Source organism: Anastrepha obliqua, chromosome 5 (genome assembly GCF_027943255.1).
Source record: "Anastrepha obliqua isolate idAnaObli1 chromosome 5, idAnaObli1_1.0, whole genome shotgun sequence".
Classification (NCBI taxonomy): domain Eukaryota; kingdom Metazoa; phylum Arthropoda; class Insecta; order Diptera; family Tephritidae; genus Anastrepha; species Anastrepha obliqua.
Window position 1 is genome coordinate 66,371,700 of NC_072896.1, and position 18,386 is coordinate 66,390,085.

General features: G+C 37.4%; 1 protein-coding gene across 1 annotated transcript in view; it reads left to right on the top strand.

Moving 5' to 3' along the window:
- Positions 1 to 16,438, top strand: part of LOC129248067 (uncharacterized) — a 129,669-nt gene extending 113,231 nt beyond the window's left edge. Inside the window, exons 4-5 of the mRNA XM_054887498.1 lie at positions 12,547 to 12,723; positions 16,320 to 16,438. Coding sequence (XP_054743473.1) covers positions 12,547 to 12,723; positions 16,320 to 16,417 — 275 coding nt within the window. The 3' untranslated portion in view covers positions 16,418 to 16,438. The remainder of the gene's footprint in view (positions 1 to 12,546; positions 12,724 to 16,319) is intronic.
- The last annotated feature ends 1,948 nt before the right edge of the window (positions 16,439 to 18,386 follow it).

Genomic DNA, 18,386 nt, shown 5'->3' on the forward strand with positions numbered 1-18,386 from the left:
GACTTAATAAATATGTTATAATTTATTATAAGAGTGTCTTTTATTTTATAGAGTAAGCCATCATTCCAAAAGCGATCAACGGCTTGAGATATATCAAGAAATGCCGCTGGGAAATATTTTTCTTATTCAAATGCTTTGTATATGCTAGTCATGAGTCTATGGACTTGTTCGATGGTACTGTGTTTTTTCCTGAAATCGAATTGGTGATTCGGGATTATATTTCGTTCTTCAATTATGGGCATCATTCTTTCGAGGAAAATGGATTCCATTACTTCAGAGGCAATGACTTAGATGGGTATGGGACGATATGATTCGACTTGTTCAGGGCTTTTTCCTGGTTTGAGGATCATTTTTACTTGAGCTACTTACCATTGTGATGGAATAAAACCAAATAATGTAATATAATTGTATATGTGTATATGTGGGAAGTGACCCCTTCTTCTGGGAGTTGTTTGTTTATGAGGTCATATCCAGGCGCCTTCTTTTTTATGTTTTTTATCACTTTTTTAACTTCATTTTTATGACGATCTGGTGCGGTTGTTCTAGGGTATCTTTTACTTTTTGAGTAGCGCTTGGAGAGTCTGAGAGTTGGAATTTTTTTACCTTGCATAGAGAGTGGTCAGTGGCAGGGGTTGCATAAAATTTGCTGAGATAGTTTTGGAGCTGAGAGTTGTATTATTTTTTAAGGAGTTCTTTGAGTTCTTGTCAGTGAGGAGTGAGGGAAGTGTTTCCTTGTCCTCATGATATCTGCTTCTTGCCATGATTTTCTTGCCTCTCGTTTTTCCTTCAGCTTTTCTTTTACTTCATGGGTGTGTGGTGTGGCTTGGTGAGACATGGTGTGGAGCTCCATGTCGCATATTGGACACAATTAATGAAATGCCTGACAGCAGTTATAATGTCTTCATTGCTCTTGAGTGGGTATTTTAAGTTAATGGTTGAAGTAATAAGGGCTCGAAAATACGGCCGAACGGTTTTACTGTTGTGGAGACAACAGTGGGCAAGTGATTCCGCTGAATCTTTATTTAGTGTGACAAATGCGGGAGAGTGATCGGAGGATAGTTCATAACACGAGCTGCAGGTTATTTCACTGGCTGGAATACCTTTCGCTACACAAAAGTCGACGAGATCTAGTATATTATTGCTTTTATTATTATATTTTATTATTATTTTATTATCAGTGGGCCAATACGTTGGAGAGCCTGAGGAAGCTGTGGTGAGATTCAATTTCGCGATGCCTGCCAATAGTTTGCGACCTTTTGAGGTAGAGAGACAGGACCCCCAATGGGTGTGTTTGGCATCATAGTCTCCTCCAGCTTGAAACCTATTTCCAAGGGTTTTAAAGAATTTTTCATACTCCTCTGTACTGATAGCATGGTGGGCTATATACTGATGGGATTGTGTAAAAAGAGAGTGATGTAATGCATCTAGAGAATAGCAGAGCCGGCATGTGCTTTTTCGTCGGGGTGCATTGTGTGGTTGTAATTTGGGATTCAAAATAAAGTGCTATCTTTAAAGTGAGTTTCAGAGATCAGGAGAATATCTATATCGTGTGATTTGAGCAGAGAAGCGCGATCATTTATCACCTTTCGGCTGAGGTTCTAGAGCATGTTTAACAACTTGTGTGTATGTGAGTGAATTTGAAACGTGTCTTGGCGGTTGGGTGACAGGTGACTTAAGGAAATCGAGATAAATATATACATATATACCAATACCAATATGCTCAGAACATTGAGAGGAGTCGATTCAGCCATACCTGTCTCTGCCCACTATAATTCGAGTAAAAATTAATATATTTCAATGAAACTTGATACACATACTAGGTTCTTCAATAAGTTTTGCGGTTCGATAAGAGAGTACATTGCCACTAGCCTAAATGTTTTTTGTGTACCTACCTGTAATGTTGGTACACTCTTTATATGAACGTAAGTGAAGATTCATTTGAATCTGTAAATTCGTTCTTCGTTTACAAGCCATTTAGTATCGACGTGTCGCAGTATTTTCTACAAAAGCAAAAGTCAGGTATCGTGCACTGAGTGAATTTTTATTTTTTTAAGGTTTAAAAACAAAGGAAATTTATGAACGAATGTTGAAAGTGCATAAGGACTTTTTGCTATCAATTAGTGCGGTAGAAAGATGGGTTGCTGAATTTGAACGTCGTACAATCTTTGAAGCCAAACCACGTCAAAGACGTCCAAAAGCAGGTGCCAGTTTTTTAAGATACGAATGTTGTGTGGGTTTCTTGCAAAATGGTTGCACAAATAATTTTGAATATTATTGTAATCTTTTAGAGCAGCTGAAGGGCATAATAATTGTAAAAGGACACAGTTTGCAAAAAAAAAAAATTATTTTTCATAAAAACAATGCAGCGTGTCACAAGAGCATTTTGACAATGGCTAAAATCCATGAACTAAAGTTCGAATTGTTGAAGTTCCACGGTATTCAACAGATTTGGCCTCTATCGCCTTCCATCCGTCATAACAGCTGTGGAAACGTATTTTGCAACCCTTCTAGATTCTCACTTCAGGGATGGAACTCGAATCATAAAATTGTGTTTTTCTTATCGAACCGCAAAACTTATTGAAGAACCAGTATTACTCTTTACCCAAGATAGTGGCATTGAAAGTAGGCGAAATTATTCAATAACCACGCCCATCTTCTATATAACGATAACTTTCAAAAACGTGAAAACTCTGTTAGAAACGAAGAAAATTTACTTATGAACTTAAAAAAATAAATACGACGCAAGTATAAAAAAAGCGCGTCGCCATGCTTACTTTTAAGTGAATGCGCGTATTTCGATAGCGGATTAATACAACTTGCCCAAACTTCGTCCACCCGTTTAGATCCGACATAAATATCGATGAGTTGGCAGTTGAGTTTGGGACGGATGCTGGATTAGTATGAGTTTCAAGTTTTTGTTTGTTAGTATTAAAAATAAATAATTTGTTAAGTTGTTAAGTTGGGCTTTAATTTTCTTTTAGTGTAAACACAAGACACTTAGCTTATATAAATATTTGATTCAATATTACCATATTCTTTATGCTCTATTTTTCTATTGATGACATTGCAGTGCAAAAATTATCGGAACAGAATTCATGCTGTTGCCATTTGTAAGCCCTCCGAACAGAATTTTGGGAAAATTGTTAGTTGGCAACGTTGGCAAAAAGCTTGGGATATTGACATTATATTATATTCAGTTTATTACTAAATGGTAAGGTGTAAAAAAATGGATCGGAGTTCATTTTTCTAAATAAATTATTAAATTGTTCTATGATTGTTAAACGAGACATCCTGCTCCCGACCTCAAAGACTTTAAGATTACGTTACGAAAGGAACTTAAAAGATGCAGTCGAAGTCCAACCCCCAGGAATAGTATCAATTGTTAAATATTTGGCAGAGTTTTTCTTCCATATTCTGCTGAGCATTTTAATGATGCCTTACAAATCAAGGAATCCGCGGTTTTTCTATTTTTTGAAGCTTCCTGTTCGCATTCTCATCAGATCTAGGACACCCAAAAACCTCTAACATTAAAAATATTAAAAAGTATCAGACGATAATATCAAAAATATCCAAAGTTTCTTTTTTTAAATTTTGTGTGTCAGATAATCCAAATAACTCACTAAAGTGTTATTCATTATGGTTACCCGAAAAACCTCCTAATGACCTTCTTGATAACAGCATCTTCAGGCGAGGGTTTTATAAAGTATTACTCTGAGAGCAACACTCCGTGGAAAAACTGATTATGCACAGAGTTACTTCAGACAGTCATCTCTTGCTCCGAGTATAGTCGTGTTCACTTAGGGCTGAGCGTCTTTTTACACTGGGTTAGAAACCTCTGTGAACATTAGACAACGAATTGCAAAATACAGGATGAGCGATATGAAATGTTACCAACTTCGCACTGCTTGTATCTGTAAAACAACTTATGACATCAACGTCAAAATTGTTCTAATGACAGTTCAATATATTGTTTATAAGCCATCAAAAGCATTTGCGTCTCATTTTTGTTGAATTTTTTTTTTCTGTGATGGAATTCAAACGTAATAGTGTGATTGCGTTATATTTGGCTGGAAAATCACAACCACCCATTGTTCGTGAGCTCAAGCACCTCAAAGTAAATAAAATGTTTGTGTATCGCACTATTAAACGTTACCATGATATTGGTAGCATTGCAAAACGCTATGGAAGTGCACCAAAAACAACCGCAACAACGCCAGAAATGGTTCGGAAAGTGAAGGCTGGACTTGAACGAAATCCACGTCGAAGTGGAAGAAAGATGGCCAAAGAACTGAAAATATCGCAAGACAGCATTCGGCGCATACTGAAAAATGTGCTTAAGGTCAAGGCTTACAAGTTCCAAAAAGCACACGATGTTTCACCCCAGCAAAAAAAAGTTCGGTGCGAAAGAGCAAAGGAGTTGTTGCGCTTGTACGAACGTGGCGAATTTCCTAACATTGTGTTTTCTGATGAAGAAAATTTCCCAATTGAGCAGTTCATAAACACTCAAAACGAACGCTCATACGAGAATTTGAGCCTACGTATGGCCACTCGAAGCAATTTCCCATCGGAAGTAATGTTTTGGGCCGCAGTGACCGCTGATGGACGCTCTCCAATCGTTTTTATCGAGTGTCAAAACGAATGCGACTTATTATCGGGAGAATGTTTTAGAAGCTGCTTTAGAGCCGTGGACACGCAAACATTTCGGTCGTAGATCATGGACGTTCTAACAGGACCCGGCTCCGTCACGTAAAGCTCGTGTGAACCAAGAATGGTTAAAAAATCATGTTCCACACTTCATTTCGTCCACACAATGGCTTTCGAATTCACCAGATGCAAATCCGATGGACTATTCCATCTGGTCCATTTTGGAGAGCAAGATGATGACTAAAAACTATCCCAATATGGATGCGCTGAAAAAGCGATTATACGAGAATGGGCCAAAATACCTCAAGATCACATTCGTGCAGCATTCGTGCAGCATGCAACTCAGGCTATAGTCAAGGCAAAAGGTGGTCATATCGAGCTAAAGTGAATATATGTTGAAATTGTAATCATTTTTGAATAATTTTGTCTTTGAAATCAATAAAGACTAATTTCACACTTCATATCGTTCACCTTGTATATATTTTTAGTAGCGATGGCCTATCGGCAGACACAGTTATAACGTTTTCTTTTTCCATAGAAACCATATGCCGTTTGGAGCCGTCATTATTTTTATTATTAAGCTACTGCGCACTGCGTTTAAAAGAGATCGATTGTACAAGGCTCAAATATAGGGTACCTCAATTTGAAGGCTTTTTCAAAATTTTAGCTCATTCTGGAGTTTATTGTTTCATAATTTAGATGGTATAACCGTTTTCTGCCTAGGACTTTGCCAGTGTTCAACGAAACTCTTCTTCTGCTACCTTCTGAGAAGTTCGTTGATGTGGCCCTTTGTTAATGTGGCGTTTGGCGGACTACGTCCTTTCTATACCGTGAACAGTGGCAGTCGGGACTTATGCTACCTTTTTTATTGGATTTCCCAACTTGAAAGTATAATTAGTTCGAGCACTTTGTTTTTAGATTATAACTGGTATTAAAAACTTTTGCTTACTATACATGCTCCTATATGTGTGTGTGTGCAAGTCTGTTTGGGATGGTGCTTATGCCGACTTGCCATTTCGTTGAATTGCTTGTCTCGCTGCAAGCATTACTACAAACTTCTTCAAGTTCATTGCGTATTACCTTCGCTCTTACTTCCCTTTGTAACCCAATGCACTCAGCAACTCTCAGCAGCATCCCAACAACACTCACTTTGCTTTAGTAGCTTAGCAAAACTTTGCTTTACTTTCAATTTAAATCCTTCGCACGCGCTGTGATTGCATTGGCTTAAACTACTTCTGCTACATTTAATGCAGGAACTATGCTAGCACTACTACAAGCGCAAACAAACTACTTATAATAATTTCAATTCTTGTGCACCGCTCTACAGAGTTTGTAAATAAAAATTTAATTTTGGTGAGACATCGGTGGATACATCGTAGTTTGCCCAAGCTATTTTCCAAATTATTTGTTGAGTTTAAGTTGGCAAAGCAGTAAAGATTTTAGAGATTTTCCATAAATAAATAATATTTAAAACGCCTGAAATTTTAAGCTGAACATATTACGTAGAAAAATGTCTTTGAATATATAAATATTTATTATTTTTTGGCCTTCTTCGTATTTTTGCCGAAGACAAAACTGAATTTGCGTCAAGACAACTTGCAAGGCATGCAACTTTATTTGGGTGATGATCTTATTCACTTATAGTTGATTTGTCAAGGCTTCTTCAAGCCTTCTTTGAGCCTTCTAGTGAAAATAACCTGTCAAACCTTAGGAAAACCAAGTTCTCTTCGTCATTCAGATACTTACTGTTATACACTGGCTATACCTATACAGCGGTGGTACTGCCTATCATGACGGTGTCTTAGTCTGGTGGCCAACACTCGGCCAAGAACAACAGTAAAACGAGTAGAAAGTATTCAAAGGGGCGCTAGTCTCTGCATAAGCGGGGCACTAAAGATTACGCCCACGGCAGCGATGAATGTCATGCTGCACTTATTACCGATTGAGGCTTACAGCAAACAGCTGGGAGCGAAATCGGCACCTAGGTTAAGAGAATCTTGTAACTTAGCCATTAACAGAAGGGGTCACGCTAGAATACTAGACGCACGACAGACTTTTATAGCTCAGTAGAGTTGCATTTAAACACATCCTTTACCACAACTTTCCCAATTTCTCATTCCGGCTATCGGATTACTGCAGTGTATTTCAAGCTGAAATTTTGGCTATCAGGGAAGGCCTGCTAGTCCTAAATAAAAGTGTCCTCACCACAAGAAATATAAACATGTACTCAGATAGCCAATCGGCCTTGAAATCTTAAAGTCGCCTAATATTAACTCGAAGACAGTAAAAGAATGTACCGATGTTTTGACAGAACTATCACAGTACTTTATAATGAACCTGCTCTGGGGGCCGGGTCATGGAGACATAGAAAGCAACTACAAAGCAGACGAACTAGCGAGATTGGGTACCACATTACCGATCCAACCAGACAAAGCGAACATATGTACCTATACCTTTAGTAACTTGTAAAATGCTCATAGATAAACACACTATCAGTGCCGCCAACAAGCTATGGTCTCAGTCCCTGACCTGTGGAACTAGTAGAATGACTAGAATGGAATACAGGCCGCACAAACCGACTGTTGAAACTAAACAGGAAAAATATGAGAAATCTTCTCCGGGTCCTCACCGGGCATTGTCTGATTGGTAGACATGCCAGTAGACTGGGAGCACCCTATAACGACTATTGCAGAAGCTGGAACAACATTGAAGAAGAAGAGACCATAGAACACTTTCTATGCGGGTGCATGGCTCTGGATAGAAGAAGGTTCAACTTTTTAGGAAAAAGTTCCCTAAATAAGTTGGCAGAAGTAGCCAATATAAAAATAACAAGTCTTGTTAGATTTATTAAAGCCACAGGTTGGTTCAATGAGGACAATGTAGAGTGAGGAGAGGGGACAGCCCTGGTGGTATCACAATGGGCCTACAGCAGGCTTAGGTGTATCAACCGACAACCACTATACCTACCTACCTACATACTGTTACGAAATTTGTGGTTCCTGAACTTACAAATATCACCTAACAATTCTTGCTCTGCCCAACAGTACCGGTGAGCGGTGGCAGAATTGGGAATTACAAGTACGAGTAAAAAAGAATTGCGAATTAAAATATATTACAAAAGAAAAATGCGGACTACATTTCCTAAAAATTATTGCCTCTAAGTGTTAATCGGATATATTCTTGAAACCTGGTCTCCATACTCCATATAATTCGCAGTAGAAGTGTTGTCGAGATGGTCACTGGGTTTGGTTCAGAGACTTTACTTTTGAGGCACCGCCACAGAGAAAATCCATAGTGCTAAGATCAGGCGACCAGTGGTATCAAGATACGCCGCCGAAACGGCTTATCAATTTGTTAGGGAAGAAAGCATGCAGTTTCGCCATGGTCTCTCCGGCCGTGTGCGGCATATGTCTGTACAGAAGGTAGCATACTCTCTTATTATTGGCAGAAAATAATCATTCAGCATAGACCTATAGGACACACCATGCACAGAAACTGTTTCCCTCATCACTCCGAAATATAGTGTTTACCATACAAAATCGTTCCAACATAGTCCGCAGAAATGTTTACGCAAATTGTAATTGATAGACTTAAGCGCTTGCACGATTTCAATTTTGAAGCAATGAAGTCTAGGATGCTTCCTCAAGATTTCATGTACAATACTTTTTGGAAGTCCCAGGGCAGCCGCTTTGTTGCGCATGGACTGACGTGGATTATCATGAAAACTTGTAACGACGACCTGCAAACTCTTTTCTATGTCCTGCTAGGCTCCGGCCATAAACAGTTTGCCATCGAACTTGCTGCCCAAAACCTTCACGCCCATAAACGAATCAAATCTTCACTTAGGGCATAACGTAAACGTCGAACATTGTAACCTGAGCAAAAACTACGATGAGCAGATGCACATGAATCACTGGCCTTAAAGTAATCTTCTTGTTAATCTGTCCACTGCGACATAGTTACTAAATAACGAAAGACGAAAATAGCGCGGTCTCCTCCCCGCTCGTAAGATCAGTGATTACCAAGAAATTTTAAATTTGAAACCTAATTCCGCCATCGTTTATTGTAGAGCAAAGTATATTAAAAGCATGAAGTTCATCGAACAAGGCTTTAGTGTTAGAAAGTATACAAAACTGTTGTCATTAAAATTAGTAGGACTGTTTTGGGATTTACTTTTACGTTGGTAGTACTTATTAGCACTTTGAGATTAAATGCATCTGTTTGCATAAAAAACTATCTCGAACGATGATCTCCCACTTTAAGTTGTATCTAACCAATTTTCAAAATGGTTCATTAATTTTGAAAATGTTTTAACTTAATTTCAATAAAGTTACACTGAAATTGGAAGTAATGGAAAAATGTTTCGTTTACTTAGGCATCGTTCCATTTCAAAATTCCTTCATCTAAACTGAAAATGCTCTACATGGTTAGCGAGAAAGTCATCCTAAATGTTTAAAAATATTATAATGTAGGTAGTGTCTGATTAATTTTGTTATACGACATGAGGTTCGAAATTAACCGATTTTATCATTCTGAATCGTTTAATATAAGTAAGAAAGTACAGCTGTTGCTTGTTAACCCTTTCAATAGAGCTTTTTTACCGCTTGTGTTCTTTCTTCCAACGATTATATCGGCATTTCTCTTTGGAATCTGTACAATAGGCCGGGTCGATTTGTGGGGAGGCAAAAAAATGGCCCATTGCTCTGTGAAAATCATATTCTAGGGATCAAAATAAGAAACTTTGCCGAAGGAACCATACCTCTAAAACGAATTCTGATGTCCCCCAATTTGGGTCGAACTTTTTAGTTTCTTTTCTCATGTAAAGGCCAAAAATGGTGATATTTTGAAATGATTGTATGGGGAACCCCCCAGGGGAGTTCCAGGGGCTGTGCCACTGACATGGGTGGATCGACCGTCCAAAGTTAGTGGGGGTCGGTCATACATTTGGACTCTATTGGAGCACTCTAAATGGGTCACAGTGGGATTTTTCGTTCGACCCAAATTGGGGGGCATCAGAATTCGTTTTAGATATGGTTCCTTCGGAAAAGTTTCTTATTTTGATCCCTAGAATACGATTTTCACAGAGCAATGAGCGATTTTTAAATCGACCCGACCTACTGTACAACATACGCAACTACCGCATATTTATTTTCAATTATAGCTCACTAAAAATAAATAGGTTCTATGATAAAATGGCAATAAACGTATTAAGTCCTCATTATTGTAAGCACAGCCTTCGCAACACGCAGTTAAGTATGATACATAAATATGCAGATAATTATTTATGCATTTGTTAACTGTCCAGGTTATTTTCTAAAGGAAGTGAGGCAACACATATACAGACAACAAAAATGTCATCTATGCGCCGTGTGTTACTATAATTTGTTAACTAAAATGATTGCTCACAAATTTGGGCAATGTTAAAACAAGATTTCTGGTTATTCTAAAACAGAGTATTTTTGAAGCGCATTTTGCGGGCCTCTCTAAATTCTAAGAGTCATTAGCCTGGAGAAGTTATCCGCACTCTCAACTTCTGTGGCGTCCAGAATATTTGAGGTGTGGGATTCTTAAGGTGAAATGCAACGCATATCCTTTGATCAGTTACGGTCATTTCTGCTTGTTTCAGTTTGATCAGCTTTGGCGATTCAGCGTTTAATAAACTTTTGCCCTGTAATCTTCCAAAATATAGACACTCAATATGCATTTTGGTGCTAATCCTGATTATGCGACCTTTTGACAATCACGGCTCCATCCGTGATCAGCTTTATATATTATTGCTATATGGTCCATTTTCCATTAGCAGTAGTTCTTCGGCTTACAATTGGCATAACTTCCGTCTAACATACCTTGCCGATAGGAATACTGACCAGAAAAGCTTCGAGTTTAATTTATGTGTTACGCCTAAATTGTAACATCGATAACTCCAATACTGAAAATTGTACTGCCATGCCTATCTGCGCACTAACTTCAGATACTTTACTGCTTTCCGTATGATGCCAACGGTCATTGATAAAAAAAACGGACATATTTGCAAAACTTTAAATAGTAGACTGGATAATTGACGACAAATGACGAGCACATAAAATCAGCTCCATGCTCCATGAATATAAATTAAGGCCAAACTCCGTTGAAAGGTCGAATGAGCTTGATTATGTGGATGCCGAAATATTGCAGTGTTCAAGGCAGCGAACTTACTGATGAATTGGCAAACTGTAGTACCTGGGAGTGTCCATTTGTACAGGAGCCAGTTTTAGGGTTAGGATAAACGGGAATAGGAGCTTTCATTAAAAAAACTTATGAAACACGTTTGAGTACTGATACCTGCAAAATAAACAAGTCTTTCCTGAAAAGACCTGGCAAGGTCATAACAAAAGCTGTGAGCCCTGATAGGACTAATACTGTGGTATAATCCATGAAAATGACAGGTGGTCACCGTAAGCATCATCGACAATCCAATGTTTACATCTTAGTTGGAAGAGCAGGATGGTATAAAGTATTTTCTTTGTTGCTACCCGGCTTTCACCAGAATCAGATGGTATATTTTTGAGTCGAATTGTGGTTTATATGGTTCGGAGAATGGACCAACTCCATTATTTTTCCTTTCACAAACTGATAAGATTCATACAATATCTGAGAAGTTTGCTGAGGGAATTCTGAATCAAATTATTTAAATCCTATCTCTTGACCTTTCGTATTAAGGGTAATATTAGCTGCTTTCTTGAACAAAAATTCCGGTCATAGACTACTCCATTTCATTCCATCCCTAGATTTAATTTCTCTAGTCTTCAAGTAGCAAGTTTTTAACTAAATGGTGACCAGATTTGAGGTACTTTTTCCAATAGGCCATAATAAACGATTTTTTGATGCCGGTAATTGAAGCTCGGGACAACATTTGGATTGACCACGAAAATTGTATGATATCACACCTTTGGACTTTTATTTGTGGCGGTCTGTAGTCTAACTGTTTTGTGGGTAAATCAGTTTCGATTGAGGCATTGCAAGAAAACATTACCAAAGTTATTCACGTGATACCGACCGAAGTCCTGCAGCGAGTCAATCAAAATTGATGTTTACGGATGGCCGAATTACGGCGCAGTTGCGGCCAACATTTGAAAGGGATTATCTTTAAAAGATAAATGTCATGAATGATTCTTCACAAAAATAATAAAGATTGCCCAATCAATTTGAATTGTCGTGGTTTTATTTCAATTTAAAATCCGATACCTCTAAATTTATCACCCTTTACTTATGAGCTGATATTATTCAATGTTCTATAGAATTTCATTGAACAATTTTTAAAATTCGGCCGGGGAAGAAAAAAAGAGCGCTGCTATGCTGATCGATCAGCAAATGCCTTTTTGAGGGGTTAGAAAAAATATGTATCTTTGTTATTTTTCGATGGGATTTGTAATTACAGTGCGAGAAGCTGAAAGTTATTTCATTATCGTTTCAAAATCAAGCAAATTAGATTGTTGGACAAGGCTGGTATTAGGTAGTTTCCCAGTCACAATTGCTCTTTCACCACCACCAATAAGGTTTTCCTAATAAGAATTGCGTACTAGATTTGCGTATTCAAATTCTTGTATAGTCGAACTTTTAAGCGTTAAGAAATTGTTTAAAAAGGATCTGTTAGAAGATCCTCAAAGATGTAGAAGGTGTTTTGGACAACCAAGGTTAGGAACATATTACTGGTATACAAAATTTTTTTTAAATCTCAGTGTGACTCCAAAGCCGAAAACTGAAACTAAATTGCAAAGTCATGTATCGGCACTTTTTCACAGAACTTTTGATGATGCCCATAAATTTATTCAATATTGTGTTAATGTATATAGAGATTAATTAATATAAATTCCTAATAAATGAATTCTTGAATTTTCATTTGCATTATTCATCATTCCACAGAAAACCGCGCCGGACCCTCCAACCTCGGCAATGTCATCAGCCAAATATTGCTTTGCAAGCAAATAACACCCGACTTCAATCAGGAGGAATTATGCAGCATTACAAAGGATTCGCAGGATATAGCGGTGCTATTGTCTGAGATGCAAGAGTACATGCCACAACATGACACATATCTGGGTGAGTACCAGCAAATGCACGAAAATTGTTCGTGTAATTACAATAGTTGCTATTACAATCGACTGGGGAATTGTTAAAAACACGAAATTATTTGTTCGAGCGTGCAAATGTTAGCATGTGTGTGTGCAATGCGTCCACTTTAGTGGAATTACTTACAGTTCATGAGGCAGCAATGGGGCATACGGAGTGACATGTATACATATACGTATTGTGTGTATTGTACGCATGTAGAATGCAATCATATTCGTAGCTGCAGCAGTGCTCACCAACAATTAAAATTGAAGTTATCGAGCCAGTAATGAATGTGCCCACTCTTCATGTTTGTATGTATGTAAATGCATTGGTAAGTATTATTTTATGTGTGTGCATGTGTATGTGTTTGGCCCTTGCCAGTTGCTGGCATTGATGGATCCGGTTAAGTGAGAAAATTGTATCAACAAGTTGGCAGGACAGCAGTTATCAGAGCAATCAGCAAGCGCAGTAAAAGTTTTAAATGGTCAGAGGGCGCGCATATGTATGGTGCATAGATAAGTGGGGCGAACACGCCAATTCGGGATGTAGAGAATCAAGAGCTCATGCCAAGTGCACAAATTTGCTTTGCAAGTAGTATAAATTATAATTACGTTTTAGCTGCATAATTTAATCGACTAACAATTCCGATTGCTGGCAACAAAGAGAGGTGCTTTTTATAGGTGTGCTGAAGTTATTTCTGGCAACACTGTGCGTGTCATCTGTTATTACTTATCATCTGTTTCTTTATTCTTATTCTTCTCATTTCCGTGACCGCATTAATATCGTCTTTTGTAAATCTCTAAATAAAGATTGCTAAATAATTCGTGCATCGTATTAGGTTATGCGCCCAGAATAAAGCGTATTTAGTCCTATAGTTTGTCCATGGATAATATTTTGAAGATAAATCAAAATTTGGTAAATCAAATCGACACATACAAATATAGCGAGACATTTAGTGTGATGGCCACGAGTTCTGCATCCACCTCATCCTGGATCGAGCTGTTGTCGAAGGAGAATTTCGATACTTGGAGCATGCAAGTAGAATCATTGCTGGTCAAAAACGATCTGTGGGAATATGTAAGTGGTACTATTGTGACACCGCCAGAAACCTAGCCTGCTGCAAGAAGCTGGTTGAGAAATGACAGTAAAGCTAAAGCTGATTTGATTTTGGCTATACATCCATCGTGGATGTGAGACATCACGAGAAGTGTGGGTCAAATTGGAATCGATTTATGCGTCAAAAGGTCCGGCGCGAAAGGCAACGCTACTGAAGCAGCTAGTGCTATAGAAGTTGGTGGAAGGCGAAAACGTGAAAGAGCATATTGCGAAATTTGTTGATGCCGTAGACAAATTGGAGAGTATGAGCGTTCAGATAAATGGAGATCTTCTTTCAATTAAGCTGTTATACAGCTTGATGTCTACTTATGAGAATTTTCGTTGTGCAATCGAATCACGCTATTCACTTCCAATCGCTGAAGTGCTTAAAGTAAAAATAATGGAAGAGAGCGTAGCACGCCAGCAGTCATCGAGCAGCACAGTAATAGCAATGACTACAAAGTCACGTTGGTGGTCGTAAACATTTTTCTAAAAGTAAAAAAGAAATGAGATGTTTCAAGTGTGGTGTACTAGGGCACAAGATTAGCGTATGCCCTTCAAAGATGAAGGCGGTAGAAATTCCAAAAGTTTGGCATATAGTGTTGACGATACGTATGTTGCATTCCATTCTGGCACAACAGACGGGACATTTGGTGTGAGTACTACGATTAAAGCGCGGATGGGTGTTAGACAGTGGATGTACGGCGCACCTTTGTGGTGATGAATATAATTTTAAAACGATGGAGAATACGTCAAAAGCGAAGCTCAATTTGGCGAGTCAGGCTTGTGCAGATGTTAAAGGCAAAGGCGTGGTGAAGTTGTCAGTATCAAGTGCAATTGGTCATAGGCATATTGAGTTTCAGAACACGTTATTTGTGCCCGAGTTGCGTACGAACGAATTAAATTTCGGTGGCAAAAAATACCGATAGAGGACACAGAGTGACATTTTCCAAAGAAGGTGGTTATGTGTGTAATGCAAGTGGCGTTACATCTTTGATTGGGATCGGGGACTTTTTAACCCGGGCACGGAGTTCTAAGAGGGGCTCGGACTCGAGATCATACGTATTCATATGAATAAGACATAAATGGAAAGGGCCCGCACTTGCAATTTTCCCCCGGGGCCCGGATATGCTCTTTACGGCCCTGGATATACCATTGGAACTTTTTCCTTACACTTTTATACCATCTTGTGGCTTTTATAAATGAGCTTAACTTCGTTAGTTTAAGATGCGCTATATCCGCTACATCTATTGAAAATGTACTGCCAAGCGTGTAATGCTAATGCTTCACACTCACAAAGGAAGTGTCTAATGGTTTCCTTCTCTTCTGTATTATAGCATCTTCTGCAATAATCATAGTATGGAATTCCCAGCCTTCTAGCATGGTTACCTATTAGACAATGACTATCTAATACACCAATCAACGTTCTTGTATTCTCTCTGTTCAGTTTTAGCAGGCGTTTTGAACGACCACTGTTGAGCTTCGACCATGTCAATTTGCTTAATTCGCATGTTATTAGTTTTTGCCATTTTATATTTAATATTTTAATAGTTTCTCTGTCTATCAGTAATTTACAAGTGGCTATGGACATGGATATCAACGCTTTATCCGATTGTATGGGTTGTACCTTTTCGGGCAAGTTCATCTGCCATACAGTTTCCTGCTATATTTCTATGACCTAGCACCCATCTAAAGCCGGCCATCATACCAGTACGCCTTAGCTGAAATTAGGCTGACTATTGCTGCGGGAAACCAATGAACATTGTATGGGGAAAGTCCCCAAACTGATTCTATTCGTCTTTAAATGCTATAGCAACTATTCTTGCTCTATCTTCGACATTTGACTTGCAATTGAGTTTCCTGAGAAAAAAATTACAATTTCTGCAGTTAAACACTTTCTGGTTGATTAAGACTATCTTTAATTTCCCTTGTCACTATTTTCAGAGAGTATGGATTTTTGACAAAAATTAAAAAGCAAAAAACCAGTTGCCTCAAATACGACGGAACTCAGTTGAATGATAAAATTTGCATTCTTCAACGACAGGCCGAAAGAAAGGAAAACAAAGGAAAGAGTAAAACAAATATTTACTTTAGATATTTGTATATGAGGTGCAATTGAAAATGGGAAAGAATACCCTTTCAGGAGTGTGTGAGAGTGTATAAAAGAAAAGTGCGATTGGTGTTTACAGATGGAAGAAAAATAATTGAAGTCATTCTTTAAGAGGAAGGCAACATTTTCTTCCATAGTAAAGTATTCGTAGCAAGAATGAAAGAAATACATTTCATTTGTTGACCAGTTATTTCAGAGTAATTTTGAGAAGTTATAATAATTTTCTATTTCATTTCAAATCCATTTCTTATTCCCCTTGCACTAAGAACAAAGATGGCATTGAAAACAACGTATAAATTAACGCCCAAATAATTTCATAAATTTAATATGAATTTGCTTTTCTATTTCTTCCTATCTGCCTACCTTCCGGATCACATAGAGCGCAGTGCGGCGCTTGAATCGGTGAAAAGCAATCACAACTTCATTTGCAGGAATATGAGTTTGTTGTGCTGCATGTCACGTCCGAGATATCTCTGAGACGAAACCTAGGGAATGGAGGGAGGGCAGCGCCCAACTACTACAACAGCGACTTCGGTACCAGCAATAGCAACAACACCAACAACAGCTAACACTACATTAAGCAAATGGACGGATACATTTTGTCAATTGTGTCGAACGAAAAATGCAAATAATAACACATAGTAGGTAATTAAGAGAAGAGGTGCGCGAGAGAGAGAGACAAAGAGCGAGTATTAAATAAATAAATAGAAGTCAAAACAAATTAACTAATGTAATAAGATATACTTGTATGTGTGCATGTGTGAGTACGCACTTAGGCAAAGCTGAGACGATAAATAGCAGGAAAGTAAACAAGTAAATAATTGACAAGTTTAGTTATATCTTTCGCTATAGCGAATAAACAAAAACAAATAAAGCAAATGTCAATAAATCAAATGCTAAATTCAAAAGTAACTTTTGTTGTTGGAGCACACGCGTCGTACATATGCACGTATATGTATGAGTGCATATGCATGTATTAATGTACTTCTGACCTTCTCTATTTGTTACTAAATGTAATTACAGTGCACTTACCTATGTGTTTCGCATACACAAATCCAACACTCACACACACAATCAAAGCTTTTCCTAATTAAATGCTGTATTTAATAGTGACTAAGTAACACAATTAGTTTATAGGTTAGAATTAAAACAATTTTTGAAATTAACTATGAAAGAGGCATTAGCATTTAAGTAATCATGAGCTACTCGTATCACCCAAATTGGCTGCATTAGTAAAATTAAGTGTAATTTCAGTTGATCTGCGTTATTAGGAAAGTGGCGCGCATTTAAGCAAAATATTTTCCAAAAATGAAGAAAGAGAAAGAAAAAAACTGTAAATTTGTAAAAACTGATTATTTGAGTAAACTTTTGCATAATCTGTTATTCCTATAGATTTTATTTATAGTTTTGCGGAACATGTTTTTTGATAAAACTGATTTGTTAATAATTAAAAACAGCTGCACAAAAAATTCTTACATCACACTCATATATAATAAATGTTTCCCCTTTTTATTAAAAAGGGAGAGCAAAACGTAATTTAAATATCATTCCCGCCTTGACATGAGTCTATTTAGAAATGTAATAAATTTTATTTTAATAAAAGTTGCTTTCAGATTCAAAATTTTATCGTAACAATTATTTTATTATACGCCAAAGAAATTTCAAAAAAAAAGAAAAAATATTTCAATACATACATGCAGTTTACCATACACTTTTCGTTTTCGTTTATTTCTGGGGTTTAAGTTGAATTTGGGCTTTGATATATTGTATTATACTAAGAAACTTATAGTAGAATTTAGTCGCAAATATTTCTTGGTACATTTTATGCCTGTTATGAGTATTTTTGGCCATTTTCCGCAAAAGGACAAGAAATTTCTTCTATTCAAGAGTTAAATGGTTAAAATGTGTCACAAAAATGTGTCACCAAAATGTCCCCATTGTTGTTTAGATAGAACTGCTGAACGTACCATAAATCTAAAATGGAAGAATCATAGTGTCCAGGGTTGATGTACCATAAGACGTCTCAGAAAGGAAAAAATCAGCTGTAGTTTGCAAAGTGCCGATTTCCTCTACTGGAATCTATTGCCGAAATCTTGTTTTGGTAAAACGAAATGTTATCCTTTGCATACACCCACGATTATATATAACATCTTACAGGTGCTTTTATAGCTATGAAAAATTCAAAGTCACACATTTTCAAGCCAATTGTTACTTACGTATATGGGAGAATTATTTGTTTACTTACTTTCTTTTATTATTTTACATTGCGACTAGTTACAAAGCAAAATGTTATTAACTAAAGACCAATTTGTTTAGAATTTAGAAAATAAGGTATATACAACAATTAACGCTAAGGTGTGGTTAGTACATTAAGTCTTTGGGCTTTTTGCGTTTCAGTCTTCTGCTCCAATTAACTGGGTTCGCAAGAATAGAGGCCTCCGTATTA